This window comes from Corvus hawaiiensis, chromosome 15 (genome assembly GCF_020740725.1).
Source record: "Corvus hawaiiensis isolate bCorHaw1 chromosome 15, bCorHaw1.pri.cur, whole genome shotgun sequence".
Taxonomy (NCBI): Eukaryota; Metazoa; Chordata; class Aves; order Passeriformes; family Corvidae; genus Corvus; species Corvus hawaiiensis.
The window spans coordinates 16,719,646-16,736,567 of record NC_063227.1 but is presented as its reverse complement, the minus strand read 5'-3'; the positions used below and the strand labels follow the sequence as shown (position 1 = coordinate 16,736,567).

At 46.6% G+C, this 16,922-nt stretch overlaps 1 protein-coding gene across 2 annotated transcripts in view; it reads left to right on the top strand.

Moving 5' to 3' along the window:
• SLIT3 (slit guidance ligand 3) overlaps positions 1-16,922 on the top strand; it is a 486,134-nt gene that overhangs the window by 308,349 nt on the left and 160,863 nt on the right. For both annotated transcript variants that reach the window (XM_048319827.1, XM_048319828.1), the window contains one exon: positions 688-829. In XM_048319827.1, coding sequence (XP_048175784.1) covers positions 688-829 — 142 coding nt within the window. The remainder of the gene's footprint in view (positions 1-687; positions 830-16,922) is intronic.

Sequence of the window (16,922 nt, the reverse complement as noted above, 5' to 3'; positions counted from 1 at the left end):
AAATTGACATAATTGCTGCAGTTTCAAAAAAATGTAATGACACATAATTGAGCCTGAATCTAATGAATTGACTAGAATTTGTGTAGAGCAATGTCCTCATGCTACACCTTTGCTCTGTGAGTAGCTTTGTTTCTTTGTGTCTAGCTTAAGCAAGGGTTTGAAGGTTTGAACTCACGTTTTTCTAAATTCTTTTTATGTTTCCATTAACTACATTGTCTAATCTTGAAAAAACTAGTTTTATATTCCCAGTCTTCACGCCATAACAGTTTACCTCATTTCAAAAACATAAGTCGTCGCTGCTGACAGTCTCTCAATGTGTAAAAGTACTCAAAAAGTGTTTGTGTAGTGGAAACTTCTAGGCAAAGATAACTTTTGGAAATACTACTTGAGCCTAAAGCTTAATTTAAAAATCTTTGAATGAATTGATATGAGTGATCATGAAGGAGGCCAGGGAAGTGTTCATGAGGGAAGGAGATTGATAGAGTGGAGACTGAGGAGGAATAAGAACACGGTAATCTTTTACATGTTTTCTTTGCAGTTGATTTGTAGAATATTATATTCACTTGCAAATAAATTATTACTTTATATAGTAAGAGGATCTGCAAAACTCAGAGCCTGATGTATTCTGTTGTTAAAATCTCAGCCAATCATTTTTTAAAACCATTTAATGTGTTCCTTGTGTCTCAGGTTCCCAGTCCGAGCCCCCGTCGTGCAGCACCAGTTCCATCACTTGCCCTTCTGCCTGCACCTGCAGCAACAATGTCGTGGATTGTCGGGGAAGGGGCTTAACAGAGATCCCAGCCAACCTCCCAGAGGACATTTGGGAAATGTAAGTGCCAGTCTAATGCACAAATCTTTTCCACGTCTCTCCATTTTTTATTCCATCATGGCCCCCTGCGTGGAAGAAAGGCAGGTGTTTTAAAAACTGTTCTAGGTAGTTATTCAGGTGTATTGTAGTTGTCCTCTTTGATTTGTTCTTGTGCTCTAAGGGCTCAAACCATTTTTAAATGTAAATTAAGATAGTTTGGTACTGCCCTACCTGAAAGCAAAATAAAGTTCCTGGTGCCTTAAGTTCAGATTGTGTTTACATTTCACAAATGGAATTGCAGTTCTGTACTCAGTAAATGAAAATACACAATCCTCTTTTATTTCTAGTCAGTGATTTCCCCATGAGATAGAGGGACATCTTTTTACCTTGGCAGGATGCATTTATAATGAATCAGAACATCAGAGCTCATTGTCCCTGCTGATTTTACCTTCTGTTTCTTGCCTTCCACATTGTTATTTCCAATTCTTTAACAGTTTTGTGACTTGTGTTGTGAAATCAGATGCTGGTTTTACAGACTTGTTTGCCTTTACTACCTTTAGGAATTGTAACCATCTATTTCTGTGTCCATGACTTCATATTACTGTGGTCCTGAAATACTGTTACATTAAACCATTTTGCTTGTGGTTAGTCCACAGGGAATGCAGATTAATTCTTTTCCTATTTAGGTTCTTGTCATACAGCGTTTTCTGACATCCAGCCAGCTTTTGCAGCCTACACAACATAAATTCAAATATTTGTATGGTCACTGGACTCATCCAGCTTCTTTTTGCTGTACAAATACTGGTACACAGCAAAATTTACTATGATAAAGCATAAATTCATAAGATCATTGAATGTTTGGACTGGAAGCAATACTAAAGACCATTTGATGCCTTAGGTTTTAGCTTTTATATTTTTCAGATCCTGTACTGCCTAGTATGTAACTCTGAAACTTCATATAGCCTGTCAGCTACTGTTCTCATGTTTTGGTTAGGCATAACAAACCCTCTCTGGGCCTGAACTCAAGGACACCTTGTTGTCCCAGGCCCTAAAACAGGTAAACTGAGCCTCTGGACAGGGGGAGCAAACTTGGGGTAATGGCATAATTACCTGGAATTATCACTGGAGAATTAACCCTGATATGCAAATGGACCAAACTTACAAAAGTGTGAAAAACCCGTGACCCAGCGTCCATCTTGGGTGGAGCCCCTTGGGAGCTTCTGACTGCCCAAGGTGTTCCTATTGAAGGCACTCAATAAATACCTACTTTTATTCTCTTAATCTTGTCCAGCTTCTGTTTTCAGGTAGCCATTCCAAGGCATCACATCTACCATGGACAGGGACATCTTCCACTAGAGCAGGGTGCTCCAAATCCCATCCAGCCTGTCCTTCGACACTTCTAGGGAAGAGGCAGCCACAGCTTCTCTGGGCAACCTATGCCAAGGCCTTCCCACCTTCACAGGGAGGAATTTCTTCCCAAAAGCCCATGTAAACCTACCCTCTGTCACTTTCAAGCCATTCCCACTTGTCCTGTCACTCCATGCCCTTGTCCAAAGTCCCTCTCCAGCTCTCCTGGAGCCCCTTTAGGCACTGGAAAGGACTTTAAGGTTTTCCCAGAGCCTTCTCTTCTCCAGGCTGAACAGCCCCAGCTCTCACAGCCTTTCTCCATAGCAGAGGTGTTTCAGCCTCTTATTGTCTCTGTGCCTCCTTTGGACTCACTCCAGCAGGTCCATGTCCTTCTTATGCCCTGGGCCCCAGAGCTGGACATGGCACTCCCAGCAGGGTCCCACAAGAGTGGACCAGAGGGATGGAATCACCTCCTTCACCCTACTGGTCCCACTGCTTTTGGTGCAGCCCAGGACACAGTGGCTTTCTGAGCTGCAAACACACACTGCCAGGTCATGTTGAGCTCCTTGTTAGCCAGTTCTCCAAAGTCTTCCTTCTTCAGGACTGCTCCCAGTCAATGCTCTGCCCAGCCTGGGTTTGTGCTTGGGATTGCCCTGGCCCAGCTGCAGGACCTTGCACTTGGCTGTGCTGAACTCCATGAGGTTTTCAGGACCCACCTCTCCAGCCTGTCAGGGTCCCCTGGATGGCAGCCCTTCCCTCCAGCGTGCCGACCACAACACCCAGTTTGCCAACTTGGTGGTGTTGGGAAACCTGCTGAGGGTGCACTCAATCCCGCTGTCCGTGTCGACAGCAAAGATGTTAAACAGCTCTGGTCCCAATACCAACCCCAAGGGACGTGGAATTCAACTAGTTCTTGTATTTCCCCCTAACTCTGTATTTTCTTGTAAGCCAAATTGTTCTGGTAAGAACCCTTGACTGACAAGGGTTTCTACAAAAATGAAACACGCAGCTGTTGCTCTAACACAGTTATTAAAGGTGGCCTACATTTCACTCTGTTTCAGTATTAATTAAAGATCTTTTATTCAACCTTCCTACCTTTCTTCATTAGCATGGGTAGGCAGAACCTTCTCTGACAAAGCTGCCAACAAGTCCTAAAACTCTTTTGTTGATAAAAACCCATCACAAAACAGGTAACTCACTTGTCATGGGACATAAAACAAGCATCATATGATGCTAATTTTCCCTCTGCCACATATGACTTAGAAGTCTGTTGTGTTACTCTATTACTCCTCGAGGTGAAGGACTTCATTGCAAGAATGTTTGCTATTAAATAAGCAATTTAGGAAAGCTAGAAATCTGTATCCTAGACTTGCTTTTTAATAATTTCATAAAATAGGTAGAAAGAATGTAGAGAATGCAATTCATTTTTTATAAAGCTTCTTGTTCAGTTGGGAGCTGACAGCAGCAGCCAAATTGACTGAGGAAAAATGAGTTATGAGAAATTGAAGCTGAGGAATACAAACTGTGTGCTGAGTGTTATAAAAGATTCTCTGCTTACAAAGTGGTTCTGTTTTGCTTTTCAGAGGAGAAATGAACAGTTTGTGTCATAGAGAAACACATGAGAATAAGCACAGAAAAGTTTTGTGGGTGAAAGCAAAAGTCATTAAGCACCTGGAGGCATTTACTGAAAAGAAATACCGAAATTAATATTATGTGGTGGTTTGCTGGTAAATGAACAAAACAGTCATTCCACTACACTGGATCAGCATCTACAGTAAAAGGAGAGGTTGCAGTTATTTAGAAGGGGTAAGAGAAGATGCATGCAAGGTAAATAGGGAACAGCATGTGAGTGCAGAACGGGCTTGACGTTGGAGAGATGTAGGGAAGGAGGGACGACTGTCTCGGTTTTGAAAGACAGGTGTCTGCTAAGGAAGGCAGAGGCCCCCTTGAAGTGGCAGATATAACCCCTTTTCCCTCCAAGTTATTATATTTTGAAATCAAGGGCCTTTAGGCAAAGATGTGGGAAATAGGAATAACAGTTCTTTACTATATATATATATATGTATATAACCAGTCAAACAAAACAACAACAACTATGGCAGTAACAGCAATCACAAACCCAGTCCCAGCCTTCTCGGCTGTCAGGCTATTTCCCCTCGGGTGCAGTTCCGCTCGCAGCCGGCAGGGGCGCTGGCGGCTCCCGGTGAGCAGGGCAGGTGCGATGGTTCCCCCGCGGCTGCAGGGGGCGCTCCGGAGCGAGCTCGGGAAACACGCGGCTCTGGTGCCCTGGGATCCCGGGAAGGGATGGAACAAAGGCTTCACAAACCGCTGGGCAGCTGATCCCGGGCTCTCAGGAACAGCAGGCTGGAATGGCAGGGACGAACGCAAATCCCGGGTGGCAGACGAGATGTATCCAGATGGGAAAAAACCACGGAGGCCCAGGCAGGCAGGGTGAGCAGGGCTACAGCGTAGCGAAAGCTCGAAGCAGCAGCGGAGCAGGACAGCCACAGCTCGGTCTCCAGCAGGGCAGGGAAAAAGCGGCTTTTGGGGTCCCGGCGTTGCTTCCAGCAGGAAGAAAGAACGGCCAAAAAGAAAGAAAGCAGCAGCTCCTTTCTCTGCAGCTTCTCTCTCCGGACGCTCAGAGCGAACTCTCCCCACACCCAGGTGTAGACAAAAGAGTAGCCAGGCCCGCCCCACTCCCCTTTTTGTCTTTCTTAAGTACAGCTATTTGTCCCCTAGCAACATGCATATGGGAGAAAATTCCTTTAACAGGAAAACCTAAGACTAAACTAAAACCCCAACATTATCCACCCCGAATTTTTTCCCATACTAACATGTTACATGAAACTTAACTTTTTTTTTTTTAACCATATAAATCTATGCATTACCCAAATTATATACAAATATACATGCTGATATTGATACAAGTGCAGAGCCATGGGTAGTTCACCCTAAAACAAGGTCCTCTTGAGGTAAGCATCGGGTCTCTCCATCCTTTTGCATCACCCACCAGGTGCAACCTGGTCCCTGAGCAAAAACAACCCCACGGATGGGTTTGTCTTTGCTCAAGGCAGACTTTACCCAAACAGTTTTTCCAAGCATACCTCTCATGTGCACCACTGGAACCTTATCTCCGTCTGTTGTTTGTAGGAGTTCGGATTGGGCAGGGCCTGCTCGGCTGGTGGAACCTCGAGTGTTAACTAACCAGGTGGCTCTTGCTAAATGCATCTCCCAGTTTTTGAAAGTCCCCCCACCCAGTGCCTTCAAGGTGGTTTTAAGCAGTCCATTACATCGCTCAACCTTCCCAGCTGCTGGTGCATGGTAAGGGATGTGGTACACCCACTCAATGCCATGTTCTCTAGCCCAGGTGTTTATAAGGCTGTTCTTGAAATGAGTCCCATTGTCAGACTCGATTCTCTCAGGGGTGCCATGCCTCCAAAGGATTTGCTTTTCCAGGCCCAGGATGGTGTTCCGGGCAGTAGCATGAGGCACAGGGTAGGTCTCCAGCCACCCAGTGGTGGCTTCTACCATTGTGAGCACATAGCGCTTGCCTTGGCGGGTTTGAGGCAGTGTGATGTAATCAATCTGCCAGGCCTCCCCATACTTGTATTTGGACCATTGCCCGCCATACCACAGAGGCTTCACCCGCTTGGCCTGCTTGATCGCAGCGCATGTCTCACAATCGTGGATCACCTGGGAGATACTGTCCATGGTTAGATCCACCCCTCGGTCTCGTGCCCACTTATAGGTGGCATCTCTGCCCTGATGGCCTGAGGCATCATGGGCCCATCGAGCTAGGAACAGTTCTCCTTTATGTTGCCAATCCAAGTCTATCTGGGACACCTGTATTTTTGCAGCCTGATCTACCTGTTTGTTGTTACGATGTTCTTCATTAGCCTGGCTCTTGGGGACATGACCATCTACATGACGGACCTTCACGGATAGCTTCTCTACCCGAGTGGCAATGTCTTTCCACTCTTCAGCAGCCCAGATTGGTTTTCCTCTGCGCTGCCAGTTTGCCTTCTTCTACCTTTCCAGCCAACCCCACAGAGCATTGGCTACCATCCATGAATCGGTGTAGAGGTAGAGCTTTGGCCACTTCTCTCTTTCAGCTATGTCCAGAGCTAATTGGACAGCTTTGAGCTCAGCAAATTGGCTCGATCCACCTTCTCCTTCAGTGGCCTGTGCAACTTGTCGTGTGGGGCTCCATACAGCGGCTTTCCATTTCCGGCTAGCGCCTACAATTCGGCATGAACCATCAGTGAAGAGGGCGTATTGTCTTTCACTCTCTGGTAGCTCGTTATATGGTGGGGCTTCTTCGGCATGTGTCACCTGCTCCTCTTCTTCTTCAGAAGATAACCCAAAAGTCTCACCTTCCGGCCAGTTTGTAATTATTTCCAAGATCCCAGGGCGACTTGGGTTTCCAATTCGGGCGCGCTGCGTGATGAGGGCAATCCGTTTGCTCCAAGTAGCGTCGGTGGCGTGATGCGTGGAGGGAACCTTTCCTTTGAACATCCACCCCAGCACCGGTAGTCGGGGTGCCAGGAGGAGTTGTGCCTCTGTGCCGATTACTTCTGATGCAGCCTGGACTCCTTCATAAGCTGCCAGGATTTCCTTCTCTGTGGGAGTGTAGTTGGCTTCAGACCCTCTGTAGCTTCGGCTCCAGAATCCCAGTGGTCGGCCCCGAGTCTCACCAGGCACCTTCTGCCAGAGGCTCCAGGACAGACCATTGTTCCCGGCTGCAGAGTAGAGCACGTTCTTCACCTCTGGTCCTGTCCTGACTGGGCCAAGGGCTACGGCGTGAGCAATTTCCTGTTTGATCTGGGCGAAGGCTTGCTGCTGTTCAGGGCCCCAGTGGAAATCATTCTTCTTGCGGGTAACCAGGTAGAGAGGACTCACGATCTGGCTGTACTCGGGAATGTGCATCCTCCAGAAACCTATAGCACCTAGGAAAGCTTGTGTTTCCTTCTTGTTGGTCGGCGGAGACATTGCTGTGATCTTATTGATGACCTCAGTGGGAATCTGACGTCGTCCATCTTGCCACTTTACTCCCAGGAACTGGATCTCTCGGGCAGGTCCCTTGACCTTGCTCTTCTTGATGGCAAAACCAGCTTGCAGGAGAATTTGAATTATTCTCTCTCCTTTCTCAAACACTTCGGTTGCAGTGTTCCCCCACACAATGATGTCATCAATGTACTGCAGATGTTCTGGAGCCTCACTCTTTTCTAGTGCAGTCTGGATCAGTCCATGACAGATGGTGGGACTGTGCTTCCACCCCTGGGGCAGTCGGTTCCAGGTGTACTGCACGCCCCTCCAGGTGAAGGCAAACTGAGGCCTGCACTCTGCTGCCAGAGGAATGGAGAAGAATGCATTGGCAATGTCAATAGTGGCGTACCACTTTGCTGCTTTGGACTCCAGCTCGTACTGGAGCTCCAACATGTCTGGCACGGCAGCGCTCAGCGGTGGAGTCACTTCATTCAGGGCACGATAGTCCACAGTCAATCTCCATTCCCCGTCAGACTTGCGCACAGGCCAGATGGGGCTGTTGAAGGGTGAGTGGGTCTTGTTGACCACCCCTTGACTCTCCAGCTCGCGGATCATCTTGTGGATGGGGATCACAGCATCTCGATTTGTCCGATACTGCCGGCGGTGCACTGTCGAGGTGGCAATTGGCACTCGTTGCTCTTCCACTTTCAGGAGCCCAACTGCAGAAGGATTCTCAGATAGTCCAGGCAGGGTGTTCAATTGCCTAATGCCCTCTGCCTCCACAGCAGCAATCCCAAATGCCCACCTGAGTCCTTTTGGGTCTTTGTAGTAGCCATTCCGGAGGAAGTCTATGCCCAGAATACACGGGGCCTCTGGGCCGGTCACAATCGGATGCTTTTGCCACTCCTTCCCAGTCAGGCTCACCTCAGCTTCCAAAAGGGTCAACTGCTGTGATCCCCCGGTCACCCCAGCGATGGATACAGGTTCTGCCCCCACATATCCCGATGGCATTAAAGTACATTGTGCCCCAGTATCAACCAATGCATCATATTTTTGTGGCTCTGATGTGCCAGGCCATCGGATCCACACCGTCCAGAAAACTCGGTTCTCCCGTGCCTCTTCCTGGCTAGAGGCAGGGCCCCTCTAGCCCTGGTTATCATTCTTTCCCTGGGCGTACATACTCGAGGTACCTTCAAGGGGATCCGACATATCGTCCTCCCTTCTGTAATGCCTGGCAGCTCGGTCACGGGAGGCTGAGGCTACCTTCACCTTAGCGAAACCCCCCCGGTTAGTGCCTCCCTCCTTGAGTTCACGCACCCGCGCTGCCAGGGCAGAGGTGGGTTTCCCATCCCACCTTCTCATGTCTTCCCCATGCTCACACAGGAAAAAACCACAGCTCAGCTCGTGGGGTGTACCCTCTCTCTCTAGCAGGGGGACGACGGGCTCTGACTTGGGGGCCTGTGACTCGCACTGGTGCCACACTGACCCTCCTCATCTCCTCCCTCATCTCCTCCCTCATCTCCTTCATCTCCTCTTTGAGGTCCTGGACCACAGCAGAGACATGAGCTTTCAGCGGGCCATTGATCATGCTGTCATAATGCCTGAGCCTGTTGGCAACAGAGCCCACTGTTTCTCGGGTATTGTCAGCATCAATCGTTGCAATGAAGGTGGTGTATTGTGATGGCCCTAGCCTTGCCAGGTTCCACATCATCTGTCCTGTGCACCTGACCTTATCGGGGTCATTATCATGCTGTCCATCCTTCCCAAAGAGTACCTCTAATATTGCCACCTCTCTTAGCTGTTGGATCCCTTGCTCGAGTGTCTTCCACTGCATTCTATGATGATACTCCTGCATTCTTTCTTTGTGAATGAACCTTTCTCTCACACTCATTAAGAGCCGCTCCCAGAGAGAGAGAGGCCCTGGCTCCCTCACAAATATCTGGTCCACACCTGGGTCCTGGGTCAACGATCCCAGATACCTTGCCTCACCACTATCCAGTTGCACACTTGTGCCCATAAGGTCCCAAACCCGAAGCAGCCAGGTGGTATAAGGCTCACGCCCCCTTCGCACAATGTCGTTTCGCATAGCACGGAGACTGTCGTGCGACAGGGACTCAGTAATGATTTCTGGCTCTGGCTCTCCTGCTGGTTGTGAGGGCCCTGGTTGCCCATCATCATTAACTGGTCATACTGATTTGGTCTTATACTTCCTCCTTTGCACAGGGGCGACTGCTGCTGGCGGTGGTTGTCCTTGTGGTTCAGCTGAAGCCTGGACGGTTGTAACATCCGTGGGTTCCACTGCTGCACCATCGGACTCACCCTTTTTGGGGCAGGGAGAGGGTTTTTCACTAGCTGAGGAGGTGTATTCCCTTAGCAATTGGCATATCTCCTGGCGCACCTGGCCCATCTCCTGGCACATCTCCTTGCGCACCTGGCCCATCTCCTGGCATATCTCCTGGCGCACCTGACCCATCTCCTGGCATATCCCCTGGCGCACCTGACCCATCTCCTGGCATATCCCCTGGCGCACCTGACCCATCTCTTGGCACATCTCCTGCATCCCTTTTGCCAGTACCCCCACCCAGTTTGGGTAGTCCATTTCTGAGGTGGACTGTTGGGCAGTATCAGTCTGTGGGGCGGGATCTCTAGTGTCTGGGGCTGTGGCAGGCTCTGGCTCTGGGGTAGGATCTCTAGTGTCTGGGGCCGTGTCAGGCTCTGGGGCAGGATCAGGCTCTGGGGTAGGAACTCTACTCTCTGGGGCCATGTCAGGTTCTGGGGCAGGATCTCTAGTCTCTGGGGCTGGTGTCCGGGTAGATATCCAAGCCAATCTCAACTTATCCTTGAATGCTAAATAGAGTAGGCCTATCAGCAGCAGATGGTTAGTATTCAGAGGGAATTTAAACCCTTCGAAAATTGATGGGGTGGGCCCAAAGAACTGGTTGAGGGGTTGGGAGAAAACTTCCCCTGGTGTCATTTCCTCACAGAAGGTACCATTGTTAACATAACCCCAAAAACATGTGCTCAGTGTGTGATAGCTGTTTATCCATGTGCCCACATTCCGGAGGAAGTTAAAAACCCATGAATTCCTCACCTTCTCGACCCATAACGCAAGCTGGATAACAGCAATGGTAGCCTTAGTCAGAGGACCCATATTCAAGTAAGGAGCTGCAAAGGGGAAGAATATAGCCACGGCTACATGCCACCCGAACCAGGGTAAACTAGACCACATAGTGCTGCCTAACAAGGTTCCAATATCCAGCACACAAAATAAAGTTATCGAGGAACTGTTATTCCTTTTTCACCTCTATCTCTTAATGCCCTCAGGCCCCACGTTGGGCACCAAGATCTGTCTCGGTTTTGAAAGACAGGTGTCTGCTAAGGAAGGCAGAGGCCCCCTTGAAGTGGCAGATATAACCCCTTTTCCCTCCAAGTTATTATATTTTGAAATCAAGGGCCTTTAGGCAAAGATGTGGGAAATAGGAATAACAGTTCTTTACTATATATATATATATGTATATAACCAGTCAAACAAAACAACAACAACTATGGCAGTAACAGCAATCACAAACCCAGTCCCAGCCTTCTCGGCTGTCAGGCTATTTCCCCTCGGGTGCAGTTCCGCTCGCAGCCGGCAGGGGCGCTGGCGGCTCCCGGTGAGCAGGGCAGGTGCGATGGTTCCCCCGCGGCTGCAGGGGGCGCTCCGGAGCGAGCTCGGGAAACACGCGGCTCTGGTGCCCTGGGATCCCGGGAAGGGATGGAACAAAGGCTTCACAAACCGCTGGGCAGCCGATCCCGGACTCTCAGGAACAGCAGGCTGGAATGGCAGGGACGAACGCAAATCCCGGGTGGCAGACGAGATGTATCCAGATGGGAAAAAACCACGGAGGCCCAGGCAGGCAGGGTGAGCAGGGCTACAGCGTAGCGAAAGCTCGAAGCAGCAGCGGAGCAGGACAGCCACAGCTCGGTCTCCAGCAGGGCAGGGAAAAAGCGGCTTTTGGGGTCCCGGCGTTGCTTCCAGCAGGAAGAAAGAACGGCCAAAAAGAAAGAAAGCAGCAGCTCCTTTCTCTGCAGCTTCTCTCTCCGGACGCTCAGAGCGAACTCTCCCCACACCCAGGTGTAGACAAAAGAGTAGCCAGGCCCGCCCCACTCCCCTTTTTGTCTTTCTTAAGTACAGCTATTTGTCCCCTAGCAACATGCATATGGGAGAAAATTCCTTTAACAGGAAAACCTAAGACTAAACTAAAACCCCAACAACGACCAACAGACTAAGAGGAGACAAAGTCTCCAAAGAATTTCTTTTTCTGCTGAGACTTGACCACAACCTTGCAGCCAGCACCTGCCAAACTGAATGACAGCTCAGCCCACAGGCCCAGCAAAGCCAGGGGATAGAAGAGACCTACTGCCAGCTTCTGGGAGCCTGGGAGGGTGTTGTGACAAACACGTGTGCCGCGACAGCGGCTTTCACTCAGCACAGGGATTGGGCTGCTCTTGGCTCAGGACATGGGCTGGGTAGATGCTTTCTCAGTCATCAGTGACTGGCTGATTCATGCCAGGGAGAGGACAGCTTTCCTGCATGTGCGGATGTGGGCACTGGGGTAAGGGCACTGCCAGCCCTGGCTGTAGTGTTTCAAACTGTATTTGCTTCAACGCCCTGCCTGCCATGTTTGTTTGATGCCTCCCAGTCATGGACAGGCATCAGTAAGTCCCTATTAATCTATTCCCACCTCACAACACTCTTCCTCAGCCCCTTCTTTAGAATGAAGTTTTCATGCTGTTTGTTTATCTCAAACTGATGTACTCATTTTTTATTTATCACTGCAAGCAAGGCTGTATTTTAGGATATGAATTCTGGGCAGCTCTTGCCTGAGAATTTTGTACACCTTAAAACAGTAGTGCAGGGACTACCACTTCTGCCTTTGTGTTTGATAACAGTTGGTGCAAGACTTTCCTGAGTGAAAGCAGGGCACAGGCCCCGAAAGGCAGGACACAGCCCCCCTCCTGCTGCCAGAGAGTGCTTATGCCTGGAGGCAGATGCTGGAGCAGCAACCACTGGCACTGGGTGCTGCTTCTCTGAAGGATCTTCAGATTGCTTAAAAGAAGGAATTAATTATTTGCTAAAGCTGGAGGCTGGATTGTGGTTGGGACAGATGCTTGAGAGAATGTAAACTAGCTGGGCCCAGTACAGAAACTGATGGGAAAAGAAGGCTGAACTCAAATGAGAAAGCAACCAAACATGAGGATGAGAATTGGGAACAAAGGAAATTGAGACAGGATGAGCAAAGTGCTGAGAAAGAGTCTGAGAAAGTCAGGAATATTTGCTGATAAGGCCTGAGATTGGTGGCAGTGAGCCTGGGACACCAGCTGTGCAGGGTGGGCTGCAGGGATGTGGCAAGAGGGCTGGGACACTGGGGCTGGGCAGGCTGTGGGGGCAGGACAGAGGGTAAAGGTGGAGCCAAGGAGTCCCTTCCCACCGGGAAGCACAGGTATCTTGGAGAGCCTTCCTGCCTCCTTACCACGTACTTGGGAAACACAAGAACAATTTGTGTGTCTGTCCCCATGTGTTAGGGACTATCTAGGCACAGATTGACTATTAACCTACACAGGGAGCTCCTGTTTTCACTGCTGCAATTCCAGTTAGAGAGCACTACAGGGGTCTGGGACTCATACTTCTGTTACACTTGAGTTTCCTTGTGATGGAATTAATTATTTTAGCTTTTGGGTTTGCATCCACTAAATTAAACATATTATTTTTTCTAAAGTAAAAAAAAATAAATTAGAAAATGCCAAAGTTAATGTTTGTAGCTGCAGTCGTCATTCAAAGCTTTTGTATATATTTGTTGTGGTTTTCACTTTAACAACAGCACAGTCTCATGATGTTGTTGAAAGCTTGGATTCATTTCTTGTTGTCTAGGGATGCATCAGGGATGTGTAGGGAGGGAGCCTGGGTATATAGGGTCTGTTCACTTGTTGCAGAAACAGGAAAATTGTAAGATGGGGACTGTGGGGAAGATAATCTCATGAATGCTGTTGAGAGAATTGGGTTGTGTCTCTTCTTGCCAGTGGTTTTATTAATTGATTCTGGGCAAGTGACTTGCGCAAACTTTTCATGGGTGGTCACTAGTGATGTAATCTCGGGTTCTGGCTGAGTCAGCTGAGACATTCAGAAGTGTTGAGGACTCACAGCTGCAGCAAAAGTCAACAGGCGCTGTGCTTTGAACACTTTGTGCTGTGCAGCGCTGATTACTCTGAAAAGCCAGCTCTCAGTCCTCTGCAGACTTATAAATCAAACTCCAGAATGTAAAACATATCCTTAAATCTTGAAACAGATCTGAGATCTTTTCACATCAAGTTTGCTTCACCACTGTTATTTAACCTGTCCCATACTCTCTGTCTGGTGAGATAAAGAGAAATATAAATGAATGAGCCAAGAGTAAAGCTGGGTAGGATGTACCTGAATCAGAAACGAGGGCCATTTCTTTAAATGCTGATGCAATTGCTCCAGACAGTAAAGAGGCTGCCATTCCCTCAAGGGTAAGTGCAGCTTAGGCACCCATGTCTGCTGAGATAATACCCACAGCTTTGTCTGACAGCTGAGCGGAGCAAACTGGGATGGCAGCCTTTCCGCCAGCATCTAGGCTTGGCTTAAGGTCAGTTTTAGTCACTTGCTCTGCATGGGTTTAGTTTACCATTCTCACTGTTGGTAGCTGAATAGCTGATATTTTTGTAGGTATGAGTAGTGAATGGTCTTGGTGCATAACTCCAACTCTCAGGAAAAATTCTAGAGTTCAAGCACAGGAAAAATGTAATGTTGGTTTTCTCATGGTTCTGGCAAAATGAAGACAAACCTAATTTTCTGCAAGATGATCACTTTGTAATGTAATGTTCTGTTTGTTCTACCTTTAATGAATGGTTTCCTGACAAATTTAAAGTCATGAGGGTACCACTGTGCTGGGCAGTGTTGCAGACCTGTAGGTAGACAAGTTTGCTGTGTTTTTTGTTTCAAGGATTGTCTCGGGAAGAAATTGCCTTCTCTGTTCTTCAATACCTCTAGGAATGTGTATTTCAGGACAGCAAGGACTTCAGCTGGGAATCTTTAGGAAGCTTTTGTGATTTGAAGAAGGTGATGAAAATTTCTGGGTGTTTGAGTTACTGGTACATTCCAAATGAATTTTCCTCCAATTAAAGTCAGAAAAGCTGTTATAGAAGGACTGAGCACTGGTAACTATTCATTATAATAAGAATAATTTTTTGTTACATAAATTATAAATTAACTACACAACAGCATTTTCGTGTTTATTAACAATTTGAAGTTCTCAGTTTCATAAAGGCCAGAGGTTGTTCTCTTATCAAGAATATTAAGTGTGTAGAAACTGTAAGCTTCATGGATAAAGGAATGACAGTTTTTCTTTTAACACTGTTCTTCCTCCTGAAAGAAAATGATAATAATGTTCCCTGGCTTCCAGTAAATGCTGCAGCTGAAGCCAGCAGAGTATTTTTGAACACTGCAGTAAATGCTCCATAATTGCCTCTGGTGGCAAGTCCTCTGGCTGGGGAATCAGATTGGCTCCTGTAGTTGAATCATATAATATGATTTTCATTCAGTGCTGTAAATTGGCTCTGGACAGCTTCTCATGTCTAACCTGACTAACTGTTTTCTGGATCTCACTAGGCAAACTGTGTCATTCACTCTTACATTCCACAGTAGTTTAATTTGCCAGGCCAAAAATACGTAGAAAATTTTCTGTTGAGTTCAAGACACAACAATAATAAAGAAATAATAAACAAAATATTTTAGATTGATAGTTAGCAGAGAAAATATAAATATATGGAAAATTTTAAGAATGAAGGTGTCTTCTGTGCTGAGACAAATTTAGGAAAATAGAAAGCTGCATTTCACAGTTTTAGAAACAAGCAGTAACAGCAGGGAGTTTCTTCTGCAAGATCAAGGCAGATTTATTTCTTACATCTTTACTTTTATTTCTGAGGTTGTGTAACTAATGTCATCCACAAGAACAAGAAGATGGGTTTGTTTTGATAAATCTAGTTTTCATACACATGGTAATTTTCATTTTGGCCGCATCAATTTTTACCCTTTGCACTACTTTTTATAATTGGGAGATTTCTTTTAAAAAAAACTTATGTACAGATTAATTTACTCTGGCAAGCTGTGTAGGAGTAAACTTAAAAGGTTTGAGGTTGTTTTGGTTTTTTGGTTTGAGTTTAGGTTTTTGGGGGGTTTACGCGTGTGTGTGTGTGTGTCTGTAGTCTCTTTTTCCCAGAGACATCACTTAGTCCAGTATAAACATAAATTAATAATTATTGATAAAAATGAACAGTATAACCAAAAAGGCATATATCTTTTATCTAATACAAACTTCACTGCAAAGTTCCTGTGTTGCCAAGCAAAGTGAAGACATTGCAATGTATAATCAGTATATGCATTCTTAAAGCTGATTGTGAAGGGGAAAAACAATCACAGAAAATAAAATAGCATAAAATCACAACTTTGACATAAAATATACTAATCAGATTTTTTACTGGATGAAATACTAATTGTCTTTTGGCTAACACGTGTTCTGTTTATTTTGCTTAAAATGATTGTGAAAAGAAGAAAGGATTTGAGGAATGCCTATTGTCAAATGACACAATCTGTTGAGAAAATATTTCAGGTGGCAGAGCTTCAACTACCAGAAAGCCACTTAGTTTTCCTGCTAATTTCTGGTGTTCTGCTTTTTTCTTGTCAGTATTTGGAAATATGCAGTAAAAACAGATGTTACAGAATGTACAGAGCTCTCAACAATGAATTAGATTAGAGATTAAAAAGATCTTCTTACCTTTTTTGTCAGTTTACTTCCATTTTCACTAACTCTAAAAGAGTAGTTTTGTTTTACAACTTGACAAATGTAATGCAAATCAACTTGAAATCCTCATTGTGAGAAAATGTGGGAAGTGATCAGGGCTGGAAGTTTCTTGAAGTAATTGGAAGCCGATAGAGGGTGGTCAGGAGTGACCTTCTTGAGCAATAATTAAATAGCAATGTGATGTATTTAGGGGTCAGTCTTTCTGCGACCTCACAGAGCTCCTCAGTGAGGCAAATATTCTCTGTCTGGCTTGTTAAAAACTATTCCTACAGGTTTATATTTATCAGATTGAACCATTGGTGAATGATTGCTTTCACACAGCTACTAGAGAAACTATGTTGTCTCCCTAATAAGACTTCAAGCTTCAGGAAAAAAAAACCAAAACCAACAACAAAAACCTGCAATCCCAAAACACCCCCCTAAAAAACAATTAAAAAAAAACAAACAGTGAAGAGTGCTCAGCAGCGGTTTAGGGTTGAGTGAAGCTCTGAGCAGATGCTGTGCTGTGGAAGTGAGTACCAGAACTTCATCCTCTATGCAGCACCCTGTGGGATGGTCTCTTTGGAGCCTTCTGAACTCCTTGGGTGTCACAAAAATCCAGGAGTGGGATCCATGTCTCTGCTCTTCACTGCACCACAGCATCTCAGAAACACCAACACTCATGAACTCGTGTGCTGATTGAACAGGGTATGGAATTACCAGCAGGGACCTGGAAATTGCCAAATCTCTTCAACTTAAGGGCTCTGTTTCCTGCATTTGTGTTCACAGCCACAGGCCTGCATAGTGGTAAAACTCTTCCTGCAAATCCTGATCCCAAGTCCACATGACCCAGCAAAGTCTGCTGAGATGGGAAATTACCTGTCTAGTCTATAAAAAGAGCAGGGAGGCATTATTTTGTATTCTACCCCCAAAAGAGCTTC